General features: G+C 38.6%; 1 protein-coding gene across 4 annotated transcripts in view; it reads left to right on the forward strand.

The window, feature by feature from the left end:
• The first annotated feature begins 172 nt into the window (after nucleotides 1-172).
• The window catches only part of ABL2 (ABL proto-oncogene 2, non-receptor tyrosine kinase), a 108,650-nt gene continuing 86,006 nt past the window's right edge, over nucleotides 173-22,816 (forward strand). For 2 of the 4 annotated variants that reach the window (XM_086693685.1, XM_086693686.1), the window contains exon 1: nucleotides 173-608. In XM_086693685.1, coding sequence (XP_086549811.1) covers nucleotides 452-608 — 157 coding nt within the window. In that variant the 5' untranslated portion in view covers nucleotides 173-451. The remainder of the gene's footprint in view (nucleotides 609-22,816) is intronic. The other 2 variants (XM_086693689.1, XM_086693688.1) reach the window with 2 other exon arrangements.

Genomic DNA, 22,816 nt, shown 5'->3' on the forward strand with positions numbered 1-22,816 from the left:
ACCAAAAGACCCGAAGGAGCTGTGGACGTGCCAACGAGGTGGGCTCTGGGGGGACCCACCCCGTGAGGAGGCGGGGGCGCGGCGGGCGGGGCGGGGCCGCCGGGAAGCCCTCCCTCCGAGTAGCGGAGGTGACTGGTCGGGCTGGGGGCGGGAGACGCTCTGTCCCACGCTCTCCCAGTGCTCGGTGGTTTAAAGATGGCGGCGGCGGCGACGGCGGCGTTGGGGGCGCGGAGCCGCGGGAGGAGGAGGGAGGAGAATCTGTGAGTCGCCCAGAGGCAGCGCAGCGGCTGCTGTGAGGAGTCCGCGTGCGGAGCCGCCGGCGGCCCGACCGCTCGGGGCCGGGGCCTGGTCTGGGAAGGAGAGGCCGGAGCAGCGCCGGGAGCCTGAGGCCGGAGCCGAGGAGGAATGTGACCTGGGGTCGGCGGGGGCGCGGGAGTACGCGAGCGCAGGGATGGGGCAGCAGGTGGGCCGCGTCGGGGAGGCTCCGGGGCTTCAGCAGCCGCAGCCTCGCGGGATCCGGGGCAGCAGTGCAGCCAGGCCCTCCGGCCGCAGGCGGGACCTGGCGGGGCGCACCACAGAGGCCGGCTTCAATATCTTCACCCAGCATGGTGAGTGTCCGGGAGCCGGCGTGAGGGCGTGGGGGAGGCTGGGGGTGGGGTTGGGGCGGGGTGGGAGGCAGACAGGCAGCTCTAGGGGGTCGAGGGGTGGCGGGGTGCCTGAGACTGGGGGCGGAATCCGCTGCCATCTGGGCCAGTCACGGGAGGCGAGTCACACCCCTCCCCCCCCTCCCGTCTCCAGCCTGGCTGGCAGCTCCTGGGGGCGGAGAAGGAAAGAGAAGTGGTCTTAGGGACCGTGGATGGACTGTGCTGTATCTTGGGACACTGTGTGGCTCGGTGAAGACGGTGGATAGTATCCCCAGGGGAGGGAAGGATGCTGGGAGGTGTGGGCTCGATCCAGTAGGTGTTAGTGTAAATCGGTCGTTAGCGAAGGGAACGGGTTGTGCCTCAAGGGATTTGGAAATAGGAACTGAATCTCCGGAGATAGTGGCGTATAAAGTGTATATGTACGTATAAGTCAGACTAAGAGCAGTGTCAGAATAGTGAGCTGTGACCTGAAATACTATTCCGTGGCAAAGATAAGGGTAGTGTCTCAGTACTTTTGACGTCCCCACCCTCCCCACCCCCGCCCCAAACTGCACATGAAGGGCTTTGCTAGACCGTCCTATGTTCTGCTTTTTTTTTGAGTAGGATACACTTCTGAGAAGCTGGTAGGGGTTAGAGGTTGGTGGTCATGGTTAGGACTTTGGATGTGAACAAGAGTTTTCTTCCTTGTTCATATGCACGTGTGTAACATGTATCCTGCGCTATTCTGGAACCTATTGCTTTGGCCTCATTATCCAGGTATTTTTAGAATGGTTGTCTCCCAACTCTTTTGATCATACCCTCTTATCAGTAAAAGAGCATATACCCCAGGAACTTATGTATCTGTTAATTATATATGTACTTGTTCTGCTGTACCGATATGTTATGTAACTTGTAAATGCCCACAGAAATAGAATTTAAGAAAGGATGAGATGAAAAAACAAGTATAATGAGAATTCTGATATTTTTCTACCCTGCAGCCCACTGGATCCATTTGCACTTCCTCTGAGCTACACCCACACCACTTTTGAGACCACTTTTCTAGAGGAAGGAAGAGTGGCGAAGGGGGAAAAACAATTGAGCTTCATGGGTTATCATGAGATATCACAAGACCTTAGGCTGAAGAGATAGATGTCACATGGATAGATGTGACAAGGACTGCATAGTTGAGGTTGGATGAGAGGTTGGAATTTCACTAAGGAGGCATATAGAAAATAATAAAGGATAAAAGATACAGGGTGTCTAAATTGAACAATATAGGGAGGAGAAGGAAGGAAAGGAAGTATGACTGTTAGAAATGGAGTTTTGGAGGAAATAATGATTGTATGCATAGCATTATGCAAAGAAAAGAGATGAACCTGGGGAGCTGTGGCTGCTAACTGAGTTGTATCACAGAGCTCTGGGTTTGGACTTTGTGAGCATGCTGGGTTGTTTCTCAGTGGAGGAGATATAAATTATTTTGGGCCATTCAAGTGTTACATGTCTACTATGAAAGATGTGAGTCAGCTTCTCTTCCAGGTATATGAACATTTTTATGAAAGTGCTATATATGAGTTAGTTTTTATTGAAATCACTTTCTAAAACACAGGAGGAAAGAATGGATGAACAGTTTTCAAGGAAGATCATTCAAGTAGCCTCACTTTGTGGGAAGTGTTAGTAGGCATTAAACTTGGCCCAGTAGGGCAGCAGTGATTCTCTTCCTCTAGCATCTTACTGAGGACAGAAACTTTTCAGAGACGGAGGAATGTCATGAAGAATGGAATGGGAAGAGATTTTGAAGGATGGGTAGGACTTGGATCTATGGATCAAGAAAAAAAGGACAGGCTGGGCAGGAGAAAAGACTTGAGCATGAACAATGGGAATTAACATAATTTGCTGATGGGATAGTGAGGAGACACCTGTTTGGAGTGAAGCAAGTCCTCCAGGAGTAAATCTTAGAGCAAAAATGGCAAGAATCAAATTCTGGCCCTGGCTCCACCTAGCTGTGTGATTTAGTCACTTATCATCTTTGGGGTTCTCTATCTGCAAGATGTTGGATTGGATGATTGCTAAGGTACCTTCTGACTCTAAGATTTTATGATTCTAATTGAAGCAGTGGGAAGAAAGCTTTGAATATATTTGATTGGGCCTGGGTAATGGAAAATGTGGCAGAGGAGTTAATATCAGTTTACCTGATTGGCTAATTCATAGAATATATCATCAAGCCCAAGTGTGAAATGCTGAACAGTTGGCCTTAAGTGGAGGCAATGGAAATGGGGGGGGGGGGGGTGAGGGTGGGTAAGTTTGAGGGATATTTCATTCATTGAATAAACAAAAATTTTTTTGAGTACCTATTATGTAACTGGGCTCTGGGGATCTTGCTGTGAGCATACCAAGAGTCTCTGCCCTTGTAAAACTTAGAGGACTTCATGATTCAATATGGAGGATGAACAAGAGATCACTTTGGAATATTTATAGAGGGCACTAACTCTGGGGCCATTCTGCCTGGATTTGAAACCTGGCTCAGATGCTTATTATATGTGTGACCCCTGGGCAAGTTATTTAACGTTTTTGTGCCTTGGATTCTCCTTTTGTAAAATGAGGATAAGAGCACCTAATAATAATAGTATGTAGATTAAATTAGTTAATATATGTAGTGCATGATAAGAGCTAAATTTGTGTCAGCTGCTGCCATTACTACTATTATAAAAATAGGGGTGAGTCGAAGACTGTAAGGTTTTGAAATTGGCTGAGATGATAATTATTGACAAGTTTGGAAGTGAGAAGCTAATTGAAAGGATGGGAATAGGGTAAGTTTGTTGCCAAAGTCTAGTATGAAAAGAATGTCATTAGCAAATAATACAGGAAACAAAGGTGAAGTGAGTACTGTTTCTAGACAGATCAGTGTTTATAAACTTTTCTGTAGATCAGAGTTTCTCAGCCTTGGCAGTGTCGACATTTTGGGGTGGATGGTTCTTTGTTGTAGGGGGCTGTCATGTGCTTTGTAAGGCATTTGGCAGCACACTGGCCTCTACTCACTAGATGCCAGTAGCAACCCTGGCCTCCAGTTGGGACAACCAGAAAGGTTTACAGACATTACTAAATGGCCCCTGGGGCAGGGGGTAAAATTGCTCCTAGTTAAGAACTGCTTAGAAATACATGACACATTCTGAATTGAATGAATGAATGAATCAGATTCAAAAGCTCCTCAATCTATCATTTGACATTTACACAAAAAATTTGGATCCTGGAACAAGTATACAAATAGTTTCACGAGATATTAGCACATCATTTCATATATGGAGTTGAAGTCTGGCAGGCTATTGAGTTTACATGTAGGTTTAAAGGTAGATCAAATGTTGTTTTGTAGTTAATCAGTAAAAATGTACAGACGTTATAGAAATGGCTTAATCGGAGTCCATGATTTTTCTTCTGTAGGAAGAAATATTTTCTCGTTTAAAATGAGAATGGTATTTTTATTGTTTTTTTCTTTTTTTATTGTTAATGTATGGGTAAGTTGTTATAACTGGTCAAAAGTGATTTTTATGAAAATAATTTAGAAGGAATAAAAATAATAGGGCTGTTTTTGGTGTGAAAGGGGTGAGTGATCTATAACTTTCCTGAACTCTGCTATTGGACCTTTTTGGTGAGCTGATGTTTTGTGACTAGCGATATGGGGTTGGATGCTTGTATTTTTTTTTTTTTTTTGGTATATTCTCCATTTATTTTTTAAATTTACATCCAAGTTAGCATATAGTGCAACGATGATTTCAGGAGTAGATTCCTTAATGCCCCTTACCCATTTAGCCCACAACCCCTCCAGTAATCCTCTGTTTGTTCTCCATATTTAAGAGTCTCTTATGTTTTGTCTCCCTCCCTGTTTTTATATTATTTTTGTTTCCCTTCCCTTATGTTCATCTGTTTTGTCTCCTAAAGTCCTCATATGAGTGAAGTCATATTTGTCTTTCTCTGACTAATTTCGCTTAGCATAATTCCACCCATGTAGTTGAAAATGGCAAGATCTCATTGTTTTTGATTGCCGAGTAATACTCCATTGTATATACCACGTTTTCTTTATCCATTCATCCATCGATGGACATTTGGGCTCTTTCCATACTTTGGCTATTGTTGATAGTGCTGCTATAAACATTGGGTGCATGTGTCCCTTCGAAACAGCATCCCTGTACCCTTGGATAAATACCTAGTAGTGCAATTGCTGGGGCGTAGGGTAGTTCTGTTTTTAATTTTTTGAGGAACCTCCATACTGTTTTCCAGACTGGCTGCACTAGCTTGCATTCCCACCAACAATGCAAAAGAGATCCTCTTTCTCTGTATCCTCACCAACATCTGTTGTTGCCTGAGTTGTTAGTGTTAGCCATTCTGACAGGGGTGAGGTGGTAGCTCACTGTGGTTTTGGATTTGTATTTCCCTGATGGTGAGTGATGTGGAGCATTTTTTCATATGTCGGTTGGCCATCTGGATGTCTTCTTTGAAGAAGTGTCTATTCATGTCTTTTGCCCATGTCTTCGCTGGATTATTTGTTTTTTGGATGTTGAGTTTGAAAAGTTCTTTATAGATTTTGGATACTAACCCTTTATCTGATAGGTCGTTTGCAAATATCTTCTCCCATTCTGTCGGTTGCCTTGTAGTGTTGCTGATTGTTTCCTTTGCTGTGCGGAAGCTTTTTATTTTGATGAGGTCCCAATAGTTCATTTTTGCTTTGGTTTCCCTTGCCTCCGGAGACATGTTGAGTAAGAAGTTGCCGCGGCCAAGGTCAAAGGTTTTTTGCCTGCTTTTCTCCTTGAGGATTTTGATGGCTTCCTATCTTATTACGTTTAGGTCTTTCATCCATTTTGAGTTTATTTTTGTGTATGGTGTAAGAAAGTGGTCCAGGTTCATTTTTCTGCATGTCGCTGTCCAGTTTTCCCAGCACCACTTGCTGAAGAGACTGTCTTTTCTCCACTGGATATTCTTTCTTTCCTGCTTTGTCAAAGATTAGTTGGCCGTATGTTTATGGGTCCGTTTCTGGGTTCTCTGTTCTGTTCCATTGATCTGAGTGTCTGTTTTTGTGCCACTTATCGTCTTTTTAGTATCTGACAGACCTTGCAATAATTGAGGATTTCACTTCAGCTTTACTTTTCTCATTTGCTGAAAATACTATTAAAAATTAACCTTAAATTGTGACATTTTGAATAATAAAAATTTTTCCTTAAACTCATCAGTTTAAGTGAGCTGATTTGCTTATTTATTTTGGATCTGTACTTCATGTTTTAATGTTTGCAGAATGAAAGATTAGGCACCCCAGGTTGAAAATGATACTGTAGAAAGAATAGGAGGGCTGTTAAAAGGGAATTTTAATTATAGTGGCCTAGTCACTGATTGCTTGTGTATGTGTGTGGTGGTGGTGGGGGGGGGGTCACTGATTTTTTTTTTTTTTTTTTTTTTTTAAGTAATCTCTATACTCTTCCTGGGGCTCAAAGTCATGACTCAGATAAAGAGTTGCATGCTCCAGGTGCCTGGGTGGCTCAGTTGGTTAATTAAGCAAGCATCTGACTCTTGATTTTGGCTCTGGTCATGATCTCCTGGTTCCTGAGGTTGAGCCTAGCCTTGGGCTCTGCACTTTGGGATTCTTTTTCTGCCTCACCCTGACTTGCCCTCTCTCTCTCAAAATAAATAAACATTTTGAAAAAAGAGTTGCATGCTCTTCTGACTGAGCCAGCCAGGTGCCCACTGTTGTGGCCACTGATTCTTAAGGGAACTAAACTTTTCAAAAGAAATAAACTGTTATATTTTTGTTAATCTCCAAATCTGCAGAAGTTACAGATGCATAACTGTGACTCTGCCTATAGCAAAATGACAAAATAAGTTGTACAGATTCTCTTCTCACAGCCCAATTGACAGTAAGTTCCCAGGTAAATTATGAAGTCTGAAGTTCCTTATTTTATTTATTTTTTAAGTTTGTTTTTGAAAGAAAAAGGACACAAGCAGGGCTGGTAGAGAGAGACAGAGACAGAACCTGAAGCGGGCTCCAGGCTCTGAGTTGTCAGTACAGAGCCCGACCTGGGGCTCAAACTCACAAACTGCGGGATCATGGCCTGAGCTGAAGTCAGACGCTTAACCGAGTGAACCACCAGGCTCCCCAGTCTGAAGTTCCTTCTTAAACGTCTTCAGCATGCTTAAAAAGAAGGCAAAAGCCAAACAACAGAAAAACCAGCGTCTTGCCCCCTCTAACCTCCTTTCAGTGTTTTGTTTTTTTTTTCCCTCATGTTCATTCTTTAATCGGGAATGATGATAATTATATTTGCATAGTTTTAGAGTTTATGAAGACATTTTATGTCCTTTATCTCATTTGAACTTTACAGCTACTCTGAAATAGGTGGGAGCAGGTATTGATCTTCCCATTTTACAGATGATGAAGAGTTAAAAGAATTAAATGACTTCCTAAGGTCAAGTAGCAGTGAAGTTATGGGATTGAAACTCAAATCTTTGTTCTAGTGTAGAGATTTAGAGAACATGTGTTTTAGAATTAGAATTGCATTAGTTTTATGTCTGACATTAGTAAAGTGTTTACAGCTCCCAATCTATAAAATTATATACTAAGTACTCAATAAGTAGCAGTGGGGTTATTTACCTGGAGATGGTTGTAGAGATTATGAGTTGTGTGTGAAAATGTTTGTTTTGTAACCCATGTAAAACACTGCTCTTGTCTTTTTTTTTTTTTTTTTTGCTCTTGTCATCTTGAGGGTATGCTAAAGTATAGAATTGTCTTACCATTTATATCTTAAGTCTCTGTGTTCTCTCTGTAAGTTCCTTCCCCCCCCCACAATGTTTTTTGATTATTAAAGAACTTTCAGAAAGCATCAAAAAGGGAAATTTTGGGGACCTGAAGTCACATTAGGCCTTCCTTTTTGTGAAAATAAATGTTATCCTCTTCCCCTCCACACCGCCCCTCCCCCCCCTGAATGTAGTTCACACACAACTTTGAATTAGTTTCAGGTGTACAACATAGTAATTCAACAATTTTAAACATTATGCTCTGCTCCCCACAAGTGTAGCTACCATCTGTCACCATGCAGTACTATTGTGATACCAGTGAATATATTCCCTATGCTGTGTTTTTTATTCCTGTGACTTACTCACTGCAAACTGGAAGTCTGGCTCTCCCACTGTCCTTCACTCATTTTGCTCATCCCTCCTCCTACTTCCCTCTGTTCTGGCAGTATCAGTTCTCTGTTTATAGGTGTGATTCTACTTTTTGTTCATTTTTTTGTTTTTTAGATTCCACATATAAGTGAAATCATATGGTATTTGTTTGACTTCTTTCACTTAGCATAATACCTGCTAGGTCTGTCCTTGTCGCAAATGACAAGATCTCTTTTTTTTTTTTATGGCCGAATAATATTCTGTTGTTTGTGTGTGTGTGTGTAATGTATATATGTGTACATCTGTATACACCCCACATATTTATCCATTAATTTTTTGATGGACACTTATATTGCTTCTATTTCTTGGCTATTGTAAATAATGCTGCAGTAAACATAGGGGTGCATATATATTTTTGAATTAGTGTTTTAAATGTTACCCTCTTAGAATGATTTGTCTTAGAGGCTGGTTCTCAGAGGACCCACAGTCCATGGTTCTTTTTCACTCACTCTTTTCATAGGGTTGACGTTTTTTCTTCAGAGAAATTGAACCAGAAACACAGGCCAATGCAAATGTAACGTTTAGGTAGACATCTCCTAAGCTGGCACAGTTGTTTGCTGGTTAATATTTAATGACTTATCATAATGCAGCCTCCTTCATCTGATATCCTTTGAGACTTTTTTGTGCCTCTCTGTATTATTTTTACCTCTGGTTATAAAGTTTCTTATTAAAAGCATGTTTTAGTAGGACTTTTATATTGATTTTGTGAGTCATATGGGCTTTTTGTCATATACATGAAATTTCAAAATACTTAAGAATGAATGTTAACCTCATTAATATTAATAGGTTTCTTCTGGAATAGGTAAATTTGGAGTTTCACTGTAGATTCTTCACCAAATTATATAGAACAGATGTTCACAAACTTTAGTTTGCAGAGTTTGTTAAAACACAGGTTGCTGGGTCCCATCCCCACTGGTTCTGATTCAGGTCTGAGGTGGGGTTTAAGAATTTGCATTTCTGACAAATTTCCAGTTGTTGCTGACGCTGCTGGTTGAGGGCCACACTTTAAGAACTGTGAGAACACTTTGGGTAATGTGAGATTAAGAAGAGTAATGGATCAGCGTTATTCAAAGATTGTCAGTTGAGTCAGAAAACATAATGTATTGACTCTGTTTTACTTAAAACTGGTTCAAAAGACCATTTGTTCCAAGTCGAGTGCCCACATGCAGGTGTATACTGTCTTTTACCATCTTTTGGTGGCAGGAAGAGAAGTCTTTTTGCTTTGGCCTTAACTTTTTTTTAATCTCTGAGAGTTCATAGTTTAGAGGTCTGTTAAGAGATGCACTTTTGAAAGAACCTAGTGTGTGAGGGAAAAGAGAGGTAGGGCTAGGGTTTTGCTGACAGATTTAGGGCAGGCCTCAGTTACTGGAAGAAGTGGTGAAGAAATAGTTGCCATCTATTGAGTGAGGTGTGCCAGGCATGTTCTAGGCACTTAATATCTGTTTTTTCATTTAAATCCATAAAACCCGACTTGCCCAATTGAAAAATATTAGAGACCAAAGAAATTGTGTGTGTGTGTGTGCGTGCGTGCGCATACAGAGATTTTTAGGCTTTTAAATCTCTCTCGAGACCAGTGATGCAGTTTTCAGAATGGTAGGCAAGAGTTGATCTGTATACTCTGTGGCTGTGGATTGAGACTTGGATATTGTCTAACAAAGGGAGCAGTAGGCACTCATGCTATTTGGAATCTCATGGCAATGTTGAACTACTGTCCTAACTTCTAGACTTAGTATTATTAATATTTCATCCTTAAAATTTATATTTTATATAATTTAACATAGAAGTATATTAATAAATACATGTCTTACATATTTGTATAATTTTATACTTTCACCCTTTTTTACAGCTCTCTTCTCTTGGCTTTTTAGAAATGAAGAAGATTTAACAGGTATCAGTGGTAGCCTATTAAAGGATGAATGCATTAAGCCCTGTTTCTCTATGAATGTGGAAAAGAGTATAAAATATTAGTCACATATACTCTGATATTTATAGTGGATTTAATTAAACCTTACTGGTAGAAGTTCTTTAAAAAAACTACCAACTGACAATATTGTATACCAATTGCATAAATATTTGTGTAGATGACTCTTAGGTTCTAAGATACTAGGTTGTAAGAATTGATTCTTCTGCCACATAGTAGATGTCCTTGAGTAATTGTGGAATAATTTTTCTTATTCTACATTCTTTTATATATTTTTATAACAGTCATTGTCAATGAAAAACATTTTAAATGACAGTATGTCTAATTAGTAATAATTTTACTGATAAAACTATGTAGGTAACTATTTTTTTCTCTATATCCAGATATACCCCTAGATATATAGAATATCCATATGTAAGAGCTACTACGCTAGGGTGTTTGAGTGTAAACAAATAATTTTAGGGGTGTATTATCTTACAAAATGTTAATGTTAAAAATGAAGTACTCCAGTGTTGTGGTATTGGAATATATATAGCCACTTAAAGTCATATATTAAAAATTGTTTTTTAATGTTTATTATTTGTTTTTGAGAGAGATACAGAGTGTGAGCAGGGAAGGGACAGAGAGAGAGAGGGACACACAGAATCCGAAGCAACTCCAGGCTCCTGAGTTTGTTAGCGCAGAGCCCAATGCAGGGCTTGAAGTCACGTACTGTGAGATCATGACCTGAGCCAAAGTCGGATGCTCAACAGACTGAGCCGCCTAGGCACCCCTAAAGTCATATATTTCGTTTATAGTTGGAATATGCAATTTATAAGGAGACTTTTTTTTTTTCCTTTGTAGGTAATATGGCAGAATTAAGAAAAAAATTTAATCCTCCAGAGTACTTTCTGTTTCTTTACTCAATTATTCTATGGTAATTGCCTATGTTAATGACTCAATTGTTAGGTATTATTTAGAACTGCTGCCCAAAAGAATGATGTTGCTTAAAAAGATGTTGATGAACATCCTAATGAAAAACTATAAAACTAGTTTTGTGTGTCTGCATGTACGGAAGTGTGATATTTTGCACAATAACTCTTGGCTACTAATCGCTACCTTTTGGGATTGGGTGCATGATTTCAGTATATAAATTTATGGTTATAACACTAATTAGAACAGTTTCTCCATATTGTTTGTGCTTGAACTTCCACTCAAATTCATAGGTTGATACACATTAAATATAATACTATGCCAACTTTAATATTGGTTGCTAAAAACCTAGGAACCTATATTAAGCTCTCCCCTGCCCCTTTGTTTCATGTTGTGAATGTGCTGAGTCTCTGGTGGTGGGACTGCTGGCTTCTCCACAGTGAACTCTGCCAGTATTGGGTTTTGATCCAGCAGAACACAAAGCTCAGCAGGCCCAGGCGATTTATATTTCCTGGTTTGCTTTCCAAGGAGAGGGAGGGTTTAGAAACCTTTCACTTGATGTGGTCAAGGTCAAAGAAAATGATCTGTGGCTTAATATATTATGCAGTATGTACACATACAATTTGTTAACATGTTCCCCTCTCTACGCTAATTCCAGCAAATTAAAATAACAATATTGAGCCAGGACTAAAGATTGCTACTTAGCATTTTGTGGTTCTAGATAATCACTAAGACAACATTTTCCTAAAACTAGCAGTACTAACAGGCACAGTTAGTATCACCCATCTGTTTCTTATAGGAAAGAAAGGATACATGAAGGCTTTTGTATGTGTATAACAAAACACACAAGCTTTTTTTTATTAATTTTGAAATTTGTATTTTTTAATTGTATAAAAACTTATGAAGAGATCTCAATGTAAAAAAAAAAAAGTCAGTACAGAAGCATATAGACAAGACGTGAAAGTCCCCTTTGATATTCCTGCCCATGATCCTATATTCCCTTGTTGGAGCTAACTAATGTTTATGGTTTGATGTGTATTTTCCCAGAACTTTCTATATATTTATATATATATGAGTATATGTATTAATAGTTCTCTTGTTATTATAAATAGCATTGTACTATGTGAATTTTTTTCTCCCAAATTTGTTTTTTGTACTTAGTGTATCTGGAAGACCCTTCTATACCAAATGTATAGATTTCTTATTCTTTTCTGTTTTTTTTAAATGGTTTTTAAAATTTTTTCAAGTTTGTTTATTTATTTATTTATTTAGAGACAGAGAGAGAGAGAGAGAGTGAGCAGAGGAGGGGCAGACAGAGAAGAGGGAATAGAGAGTCCCAAGCAGACTCTGTGTTTGCTGTCGGTGCAGAACCCAATGGTGAGGCTCGAACTCCCGAATTGTGAGATCGTGGCCTGAGCTGAAATCAAGAGTCGGGCACTTAATCGACTGAACCACCCAGGCACCCCTTTCTCATTCGTTTCAACAGCTCTATTGTGTTTCATGCTTCAGATATATCTATTAAGCATTTCATTTGGATATTAACCATTTTTTTTTTACTGAGGAATATTTGTTTACAAGATTATCAAAGATTTCCTTTTTTCTTTTGGTATTTTTTCCCTTTCTATTACCAAATTGAACCTATGTGAAATATTCATTCATTCATTCACTGATGGTTGGAACCAATTTAATTTTCCACTGTGGAGCCCAAGGTGAGTCTTGTTCTCACGACCCTGGGATTATGACCTGAGCCAAAATCAAGAGTCGGATGCTCAACTGACTTAGCCACTCAGGCGCCCCAGTAATTTTTCCTTTAATTCTCTTCTAGGTAGGCAGTTATAATTTTTACATTAGTGTCTTCCTACCAACATTTTTATTCGCTTAAAAAAATTTTTTTTTAAGTTTATTTAAAAAATTTTCTAAGTTTATTTATTTTGAGAGACAGCGTGAACAGGGGAAGGGTAGAGGTGGGGGGGGAGAGAGAGAGAGAGAGAGAGAGAGAGAGAGAGAGAGCGAGAGAGGGAAGAAAGAGAAAGAATCCCAAGCAGCCTCTGCACCGTCAGCACAGAGCTGGAAGCAGGGCTCAATCTCCCAAAACCGGGAAATCATGACCTCCGCCGAAACTGAGGGTCGGACACTTAATCAACTGAGCCACCCGGGTGCCCTGTAAAGTTTTTTTAATTTTGATGGGGGGGGTACAGAGAGAGGGAGAGACAGAATCCCAAGCAGGCTTTGTGCTGTCAGAGCAGAGCCCAACGTGGGGCTCAAACTCCCTAACCACGAGATCATGACCCAAGCTGAAATCAGGAGTTGGATGCTTAACCATCCCAGCCACGCGTGTGCTCCCTGCCCATTTTTTAATAGAATTTTTTGTACTATTGGTTTGTATAAAATTCTTCTTCTTAAAGCTAAAGAACTTGATAGGTCTTTTAGAAGTCTGTCTTAAAGGATTATTTCTGAATTTTTTCATAATGTACCACTTATATCTTTGGATTTTGGTTTTCTTGCTAGTTTAGGAAGTTTTGACTATTTTCCTGGCTTTCACATTATTTGTCTTCTCTATTTCCTCTGATGTCCTTATATTTACATATTAGCATTCATTGATCTTTTTTCTATACCTCACCATTTTTATTATAAAATTTCACTGAATTTCTGATTTATTTACTAATTTATTTCAGATTTAATAGTGTTGAACTATTACATTACTGTAGTTGAATCTTTTACATTAGCAGTTTTCTGTGAGTGATATGTATGAGTAGGACTCTTGGTTAAAAGTAATTAGAGACTCCAGATTATGTAATCTATAGAAAATATTTATGGGGATAGTGGAGGCTCAAGGACAGGAATGCAGCTAGGCTGGCCTAGACAAAAGACAGGGAAGGTTGCTAGAAACTCAGGAAATATTTTTTGTCTTTTGTTTTGGCTGTTTGCTCACGTGATTCTTCTCTCTTAGACATTCAATTCATATCATACTTCCCATTATTTTTTAATGTCTTTTCTGATCAAGAGAATGGTTTATAGTAAACTTTTATTTCTTAGTTCCAAATTCTCAGGACAGTCACTGTGATTGATGCTCAGATCACCTATAACAGGGTTTCTCAGGCTCCATAATATTGACATTTTAGGCTGGATGTTTTTTTGTTGTGGGGCTGGTATGTGCCTTGTAGGATGTTTAGGGGCATTTCTTGCTCCTACTAACTAAATGGTGACAACCAAAAAACTAACTAGTTGTGACAACCAAAAAATGTCTGTAGATAGTGCCAGTTTCTTCTTGGGGGTAGAATTACCCCTGGTTGAGAACCAGTGACCTAGAATGTGTTTGGCTGTTCGGGGCATACCATTGTGTGAGAAGGACTTTTTAGGAGAGGCATTGTGAGCTAGATAGGTACTCAAGACTCCTGATAAATATTTTTATGGTTTTTTTGGTAGTAATTTTAAATTAAGTGCTGTTTTCCATTATTGTTAGGCATTCCTTTTAAAAATATTTTTAAAGTATTTGGCATGAACATGTTTCTTGTTAAAATCTTCAATTGGGGGACACCTGGGTGGCTCAGTTGGTTAAGTGTCTCTCTGACTCTTGGCTTCAGCTCAGGTCACGATCCTGTGAGTTTGTGAGTTCGAGCCTTGAGGCAGTCTCTGTGCTGACAATGCAGAGCCTGTTTGGGATTCTCTCTCACCCCCTCTCTTTCTGCCCCTACCCTGTTCATGATCTCTCTCTCGCTTTCTTTCCCTCTCTCTCTCGCAAAATAATAAAAAAGTCAATCTTCAACTGGAGTTGTAGAACTTGCCATTTTTGGCCATTTCTCTGAATCTCAATTTCTCAATCTCCTGCTGATATGTTTTTCTTTTCCGTGAGAGAGTGTGTATATGTATGAGGGTGTTGGTTGTTACAAGATAAAATTTATGATTTTGGTAGCCAGACAGACATAGGTATGAACATTTAGAACTGGGAGAGACCTGGGTGGCTCAGTAGGTTGAGCATCTGGCTTCGGCTCAGGTCATGATGTCATGGTCTGTGAGTTCGGGCCCCGCGTCAGGCTTGTGCTGACAGCTCAGAGCCTGGAGCCTGCTTCGGATTCTGTGTCTCCCTCTCTCTCTGCCCCTCCCCCACTCAAGCTCTGTCTGTCTCTCTCTCTCTCTCTCTGTCAAAAATAAATAAACTTAAAAAAAAAAATGTAGAACTGGGAGAGACCTTAGAAATCCTGTATTCTGATACACTTGGTTTACAGGTGGGTAAACTATGCTTTGAGAGATGAAACAAGTTGATTGTGGACACATAGCTTAGCAGTAGAGCACAGAAAGATTCAGGTCTAACTTATTTTTCTAGGTTTAATTTCTAGTTATCTTTTGTTGGCACTTAGTTTTTGCTTTTGGTATTATTATTTATATAATATTTAGCATTTGTATGCCAAACTCTGCTGTAAGAATCTCATTTAATCTTAATCCAGTAAATGATGAAAACGGGTCTCAAAATAAGGCATGTCTAACCCGAAAAGTTATGCTCTTAACCATTTTGCCTTAACACTAGCATAGTAGCATTGGGAGAGAATCAGGTGCTTGTGTGCCAGACACTGTATTCTGCTGTGTCACTTAATCCTCCAACAACCCTGAGAAAAAAATAAATAATCCAATTAAAAATGGGCAGAAGACATGAACAGACATTTCTCCAAAGACATCCAGATGGCCAACAGACACGTGAAAAGATACTCAACATCACTCATCAGGGAGATACAAATCAAGACCACAATTAGATATCACCTCACACTGTCAGAGTGGCTAAAATCAAAAACACAAGAAACAAGTGTTGGTGAAGATGTGGAGAAAAAAAAATTCTCATGCACTAATTGTGGGAATACAAACTGGTGCAGCTACTGTGGAAAACTGCATGGAAGTTCCTCAGAAAGGTAAAACTAGAACTACCCAATGATCCAGTAATTGCATTACCAGGTGTTTACCCAAAGAATACAAAAGCACTAATTCAAAGGAATATACACACCCCTATGCTTATTGAAGCATTATTTACAATAGCCAAATTGTGGAAGCAGCCCAAGTGTCCATCAATAGATGAATGGATAAAAAAGGTGTGGGTTGTGTTTGCGCACACACACACAGAATGGAATATTATTCAGCCATAAAAAAGAAACGAAGTCTTGCCATTTGCAACCACAGAGATGGAGCTAGAGAGTATTATGCCAAGTGAAATAAGTCAGTCAGACAAAGACAAATAGCATATGATGTCACACATAAGTGGACTTTAAGATTAACAAATGAACAGAGGGGGGAAAAAAACAAATCAAGAAACAGACTCTTAACTATAGAGAACAAACTGATGGTTACCAGAGGGGCATTGGTAGGGGGGGTGGTGAATTGAGTGATTGGGATTAAAGAGTACACTTATCATGATGGGCCCTGAGTAATGTGTAGAGTTGTGGAATCACTATATTGTACATCTGAAAGTAATATAACTAACACTGTATGTTAGCTGGAATTATGTATACTGGAATTGAAAAACAATAAAAAATAAGTATGCAATGCATGGAAAAACAAACCCTGAGAGCTATACATACTTAATAGTTTTAGCTATGATGAAGATGATATTTAGTTGAGTTAGAGAGGTTAAGTCTACTTTAAGACCACAGAGCTAGTAGGAAGCAGAGCTTGGGTTAAGTTTTATGGTTTTCCCAATTCTCTGTTGCACGTAGCAGGAGATATCCTGTACTCATGCTCCACTGTCTTCCTAAAGCCCTCATGATAATGTAAGAAAAAGAAAAAGAAAATATAAGTATAATTCACTTTAATAAATATTAATAAATATTACTGTTTTGCTCATTTTGTGACTGACCTTTATGTACTGTTTTTATTTCTCAGGTATTTTTTGGAATTGAATTTGAAAGAAATAATAACAAAAGAAAGCTAGATAATTACTATTAGCAGGAAAATATTTCTTTAAAAAGTTTATATTTAAGAAGGGTACCTGGCTGGCTCAGTTGGAAGAGCATGTGACTCTTGGTCTCGGAGTTAGGAGTTTGAGCCCCACATTGGGTGTAGAGGTTACTTAAAATAAATACGTTAAAGTTATATGAGATACTGATCTACCAAGAATGAGATTGTGTTTGCTCTCTCATCTTGATGTAAACAGTTTTTTTATACTTGGAATTCTTGAAGCATTTGGGTTTTCTAGTTGAGTGTTTTCAATTTTAAACATCTGTCAGAGTGGCAACCATTTATAAGTATGCAGTTAATAGCATAGGATTCTGGTGTTAAACTATGTGGGTTTAGAGCCTAGATTAAATTTGTGATTTTAGTATCTTGACATAGGTATGAAAAATTTAGAACTGTAAGAGACCTTAGAAATTAAGTATTTCTGGGCAAGTTACTTCTTTTCTGTGTGTTTCTTCATCTGTGAGATAGTCATGCTAACGGTACATACCTTAAAGAGTTGTGAAAATTAATTATTACATGTAAAATTCCCAGAGAGTGTATAGTGGATGATAAAAGTGTTCAAAAAGTGATTGATAGGGGCGCCTGGGTGGCGCAGTCGGTTAAGCGTCCAACTTCAGCCAGGTCACGATCTCGCGGTCCGTGAGTTCGAGCCCCGCGTCAGGCTCTGGGCTGATGGCTCAGAGCCTGGAGCCTGTTTCCGATTCTGTGTCTCCCTCTCTCTCTGCCCCTCCCCCGTTCATGCTCTGTCTCTCTCTGTCCCAAAAATAAATAAAAACGGAGGAAAAAAAATTAAAAAAAAAAAAGTGATTGATAAGTAACAGAGCGATAGAAAAAAGTGATAGAAAAGCAACCTAAAAAAAATAGAGAACATTTTTATTAATATATTTGTTTCAGAAGTTCTAAATATATTTAGTATTTAAATATATTGTATTTACGCTTGTTCTGTGCCTAGCTTCAATTACCAGATTTCATTGCTTCTGGATGTATAGATAAGCATAATGTGTAGTTTTATTCTGTTTTGATACAATTATTACTTACATTCTGACTGGACTTTTTTTTTTCTGATTGGATATTTCTAGCACTTAGGTAAATCATAATCTTTCCTCTTTCACAAAGGCACTTGGAAATCAAACTAAAGTACTTTCCTGTTTATCTACTATGTAGATAGAAAAGCTAGCTGAAGGTGCTGTAAGAAAAAAATGGCGAACCGATGGAGCTAACTCCATAAGGTGGTGGAAAGGAGCGTTGTATGTGTGTATGCTGGTGATCATGACACTCCATAGATAGGAATCATCGTACAGCTGGGCCTTAGGGAAACTGGAGCTGGTAAGCAATTAGAAATTAAGACTGAATGCTCCGTCTTTCTCTTTCAGAGGCTGTAAGGTTTTGGCATCTTTTTTTCCTGTGTACATCTGTTCGGTTTTCCTTTCTTCCAGCTGGCTTTCTCAGTTTTAGCTTGTATATGGAACATAATGGCTGTTGAGCTTCTCTTTATCATGAAAAGTCAGTATATTCTTTTGGTATATATCCCTGTTGCTAAATGGCTCACTCTTTCTCTCTTAAAATTTAAATCATTTGTCTATTTATTGAATGGTCAGTAATTTTACATAGTTTAAAATTCATATGGTACAGAAGTGTTTCTGCTACTTCCTTTCCCCTGGCCACTCAGATTTTGGCAATCCATTCACCAGTTTCTTGTGTCTACTTAAGAGATACATAGAGTGTGTGTGTGTGCGCGCACGCGTTATATATCTCCCCAGTCCTGTTTTTGTTTTTTTTTTAAGACCCATCGAAGCATATTATATGCACTGTTTTTTCACCTTGCCCTTTTCAATTAATTTAGCTTGGAAATTCCTCATGTTAGTAAATAAAGAACTTGCCTTTTAAAAAATTTTATTTATTTTTTATTTTATTTTATTTATTTTATTTTTTTTGAGACAGAGAGGGACAGAGCAGGGCAGAAGCAGAGAGAGAGAGGGAGATGCAGAATCCGAAGCAGGCTCCAGGCTCTGATCTGTCAGCACAGAGCCCGACGCGGGGCTTAAACTCTCAGACCGTGAGATCATGACCTGAGCCGAAGTCAGATGCTTAACCGACTGAGCGACCCAGGCGCCCCATTTTTTTTTTTTTTTTTAATGCATAGCATTTCATTGTGGGGATGAATTCTATAATTAAGTTGTTTTCAAACAGTGAAAAACCTTATGTTTCATTTCAAACGTTTCATTCGTATTCAAACATATATGTAGTATAGGATAAATGCCCTAAATTGGACTTGATGACAAGAAAGGATATAGGGATTTCAAATAACTATTTGTTGAATAAATGTCTTTTATTCACCTTTTTGTATACTAAAATCTTGTGTATGTTTAATTCTATTTGAGTTTTTTGTTCTGATTTGCCTAAGTATGCGCTGGTATCATGCTGTTTTAATTTTGGTACTTTTTATAATGTGCAGGATAGCATGGTGGTTAAGAATATGGACTTGTGCTAAACTGCCTTGCTTTGAAATCTTTTCTGTACCACTTTCTCAGCCGTATGACCTTTGCCAAGTTGCTTAAAATGTCTGTAATTTAGTGTCCTCATTTGTAAATTGGAGATGATAACACCTATCAAAGTTGTTAGGAAGATTAAGTGAGTTTATTTATATAAAGTGTTTAGAACAGTGTTTAATGTTAAATTAATGTTATAGTTGTTGTATTAGTTTATTGTTGCTGCTATCCAGTAGGGCTAGTTCTTCATTATTCTTTGTTTTCAGAATATTCCTGGCTATTCTTGCTTGCCTATTTTTTTTACATTAACTTTACAGTCAGTTGGTCTGTCTGGTTAGGGTAGAGTAGGTTATGGGTTGGTAACAATAGCCCCCTCCCGATCTCAGTAGAATAACACATTAAAGGTTTGTCACTCACACTCACAAATGATCAGAGTGGATCATTTGTGTGTGTGTTGGAGGGGCTTGGCAGGAGGTGCGAGAGGGGCTGTGCCCATCTTTTGTCATCAGGAACCCAAAACTGATAGTCTTCGACTATATAATGTTGGCAGATGCCATTGCAGGGGGAAAGGGAATGAGAAATCAAGTACTAGTGGAAACTTTAAAAGTTGGAAGAGACATACATCACTTCTGCTTATTTTTTATTGGCCAAAACAAGTTGTATGGCCTCAAATCATGACAAGGGGATGGGAAAGGTGCAGTTTTGCCATGCGCCTAGAAAGGCAGCTAGGAATATTTGATGGAGAGTAGTAATGACTACCATGGTTGGCTCTACTGTTTTGCTATATGTTAATTCTGTGTTCTGTGTAACACACTAATCCCCCCCCCATCCCCTGTGCCCACCCTTAGCGCAAATTTCTTTCTAGTAACTGTGTTGAGTTCAAATTCTAGAATCTCTGAGTGATGTTCAGAGTCTGTTCAATTCAGAGGAGATTCATCTTGGTCCAGACAGCTGTGAGTGAAACAGGTCAATTAGCTGGCCTATTAAAAGCATCCTATTAATATTTTCTCAGGCTCCTTGGTGGGTGGTATGAGTGGAAATGTAAAGGGAACTTGTGCTTTTAACACTACACACTGTCTATATTATTTGAATTTCTTTTTTACAGTGAGCATGTATTTTGTAGAGAGATGTTAACACAACCTACCGTAAAAGGATCCTCTTATTTCAAATTGATAATAATTAAATCATGTATAATAAGTGGTATGGCCCGACCTGGAATGTAACTTAAGACTAACCCACTGTGCTTTCTAGTATACCAAGATGCTTCTTTTAATGCAGGGGCTTCTGTGTATAGCTTTCTAAAAACAGTGTAAGTGTAGTTTTTTGTTATTTGCAATGAACATTAAAAAAAAAACAAACTTTACTTTGAAGAGGATGATCTTTGGGAAAATAACAGAAATGAAGAATGATGTAAAAGTTACCTTAAGGACCTCAGTGAGAAGCTGCGTGATCTCTACTAATAGAATAATAGTGTGACAAAACTGGTTTCTCACTTGAAGATCTTTCCTGGAATATTTAGCTTTATTTCTTTTTGACTGACTTTTAAGGGACAGCTTACAAAGCCACAGGAGACTGACCAAGTGTAATATGTTTGTATTTTATATTATTATTTGTCCAAGTATAGCATGTTTATTAAAAATAAATCCCTTCCTTCATCTTTTAAACTAGAAAAAAGGAAAAAAAGCTCTATATTTAGTACTCCTTCCTTTATTTCTTCAAAGGGAAAGGAAAAATAATTTTTTGTTATTACAAAGCATATATTTCATTACAGGTAAAAAAAAGAACATTAAAAAAGTAAAAAAAAAAACAAACCCCAAAAGCCACCTTCCTCTTTGGAGAATCATTAAAGTTTTGGTGTATATCCTTTTAAACCCTCTTTTATGCATATAGTTTATATTCTTAACCAAAACGTATACAAAGCTTACATGCAATTTTTTGTTACTTTCTTCACTTTACGTTTGACCCTTGAACAATGTGGGGGTTAGGGGTACCAATCGCCCTACAATTGAAAATCCATGTATAACTTTTGACTTCCCCAAAACTTAACTTCTAATAGCCTACTGTTGACCGGAAGCCTTACTGATTTGAGATAACACTGATGGACCTAGAGGGTGTTGTGCTAAGTGAAATAAGTCAGACTGAGAAAGATAAATATCATATTATTTGACTCAGTGTGGAATCTAAAAACCAAAAGAAATGAACAGACAAGAAGCAGAATCAGACCTATAAATACAGAGAACAATCTCATGGTTGCCAGAGCGGAGGGGAGATGGGAGGATTGTCAGAATGGGTGAGGGGGAGTGGGAGGTACTGCTCTCAGCTATGGAATGAATAATTACTGGAATAGAAGGCACAGCATAGAGAATATAGTCAGTGGTATTGTAATAGCATTACATGGTGACAAGTGGTAGCTGCACTTGTGAGCACAGCATAAGGTGTAGACTTGTAAGATCACTGTGTTGTGCACCTGAGACTAACATTGTGCTCCAACTATACTCAAAAAATTAAGGAAAATATATTTATAGTACTGTTCTGTATTTATTGGAAAGAATCTACATATAAGTGCATCTATGCAGTTCAATCCCATGTGGTTCAAGGGTCAACTGTATATATTTTGAACCTTATAAATCTTAAAGGAGAAAGGGTTTTTTGGGCCCTCTTTTTAGGACTTTTGTATTTACTTCTCTATTTAACATCCACACTTCTGTCGTACAATTTTTATTGTTTTTTCCTGTTTCCTCAGTTAAGTTCCTTGGAGGCTTCTGTATTCTTCATTCTGCTGAGCTCATATTTTTATTTAAGGACAGGACGTACATTAATAGAAGAGATTGTAGGGAAACAAGTAGAAGACATTTCAGCAATTGTTGTAGGGTAAAGATCAATCACTAATTCACTTAGAGTCCAGCGTTGTTCAATTTGCTGACATAAATAAGTACAAATTTGTCTACATATATTTAAAATCCTTTGCTTTTTTTTTTTAAGCCAGAGTAGAATATTCCTGTGATTACAGTTTTTTACATGACCCTTTGAACAGAACATACTTAGTCTGAAGCATTAACTCTTTTGAAGATGAAATGTGGAGGAGGACAGCAAGGTTATATTCCGTTCCTTTTAAATGTCATGAGTTGTTTAATTTCTTTTAAGAAGAAGGAAGAGTGGGTTTACTGCTAGTTTTTAGGTGGTGATTTAAAAAAGACTATCGTTCCCACAATGTTAACAGCTAATTTGTAAATGTGCGTATTAACTGGTAATACATAGAAATCTTAGGGGACTGAGACCTACTTAAAACTTTTTTAAAAGATATTAACAGTTATTGATTCTGTTACAGTATAGATGATCAATAATATGTATTAAATTGCATCAAATGATGTATATGCCATTGTGCTAAGATTATTTTTTGTTGTCTTTAAATCTTAAAAGGATTTTTCCCCCCACAGGTATTCTCCCAAAGGATAGAATTTTTTTTTTTTATTAAAAAAAAAAAAATTTTTTTTTAACATTTATTTTTGAGACAGAGAGCATGAACGCGGGAGGGTCAGAGAGAGGGAGACACAGAATCTGAAACAGGCTTCAGGCTCTGAGCTTTGAGCACAGAGCCTGACGCGGGGTTCGAACCCACGGACCGTGAGATCATGACCTGAGCTGAAGTCAGCCGCTTAACCGACTGAGCCACCCAGGCGCCCCCCAAAGGATAGAATTTAAGCATACCATAGCGTGTGGCTTTTAAAACT

The sequence above is a fragment of the Puma concolor genome, chromosome E4 (genome assembly GCF_028749965.1).
Source record: "Puma concolor isolate L17-30 chromosome E4, mPumCon1.1.hap2, whole genome shotgun sequence".
Taxonomy (NCBI): Eukaryota; Metazoa; Chordata; class Mammalia; order Carnivora; family Felidae; genus Puma; species Puma concolor.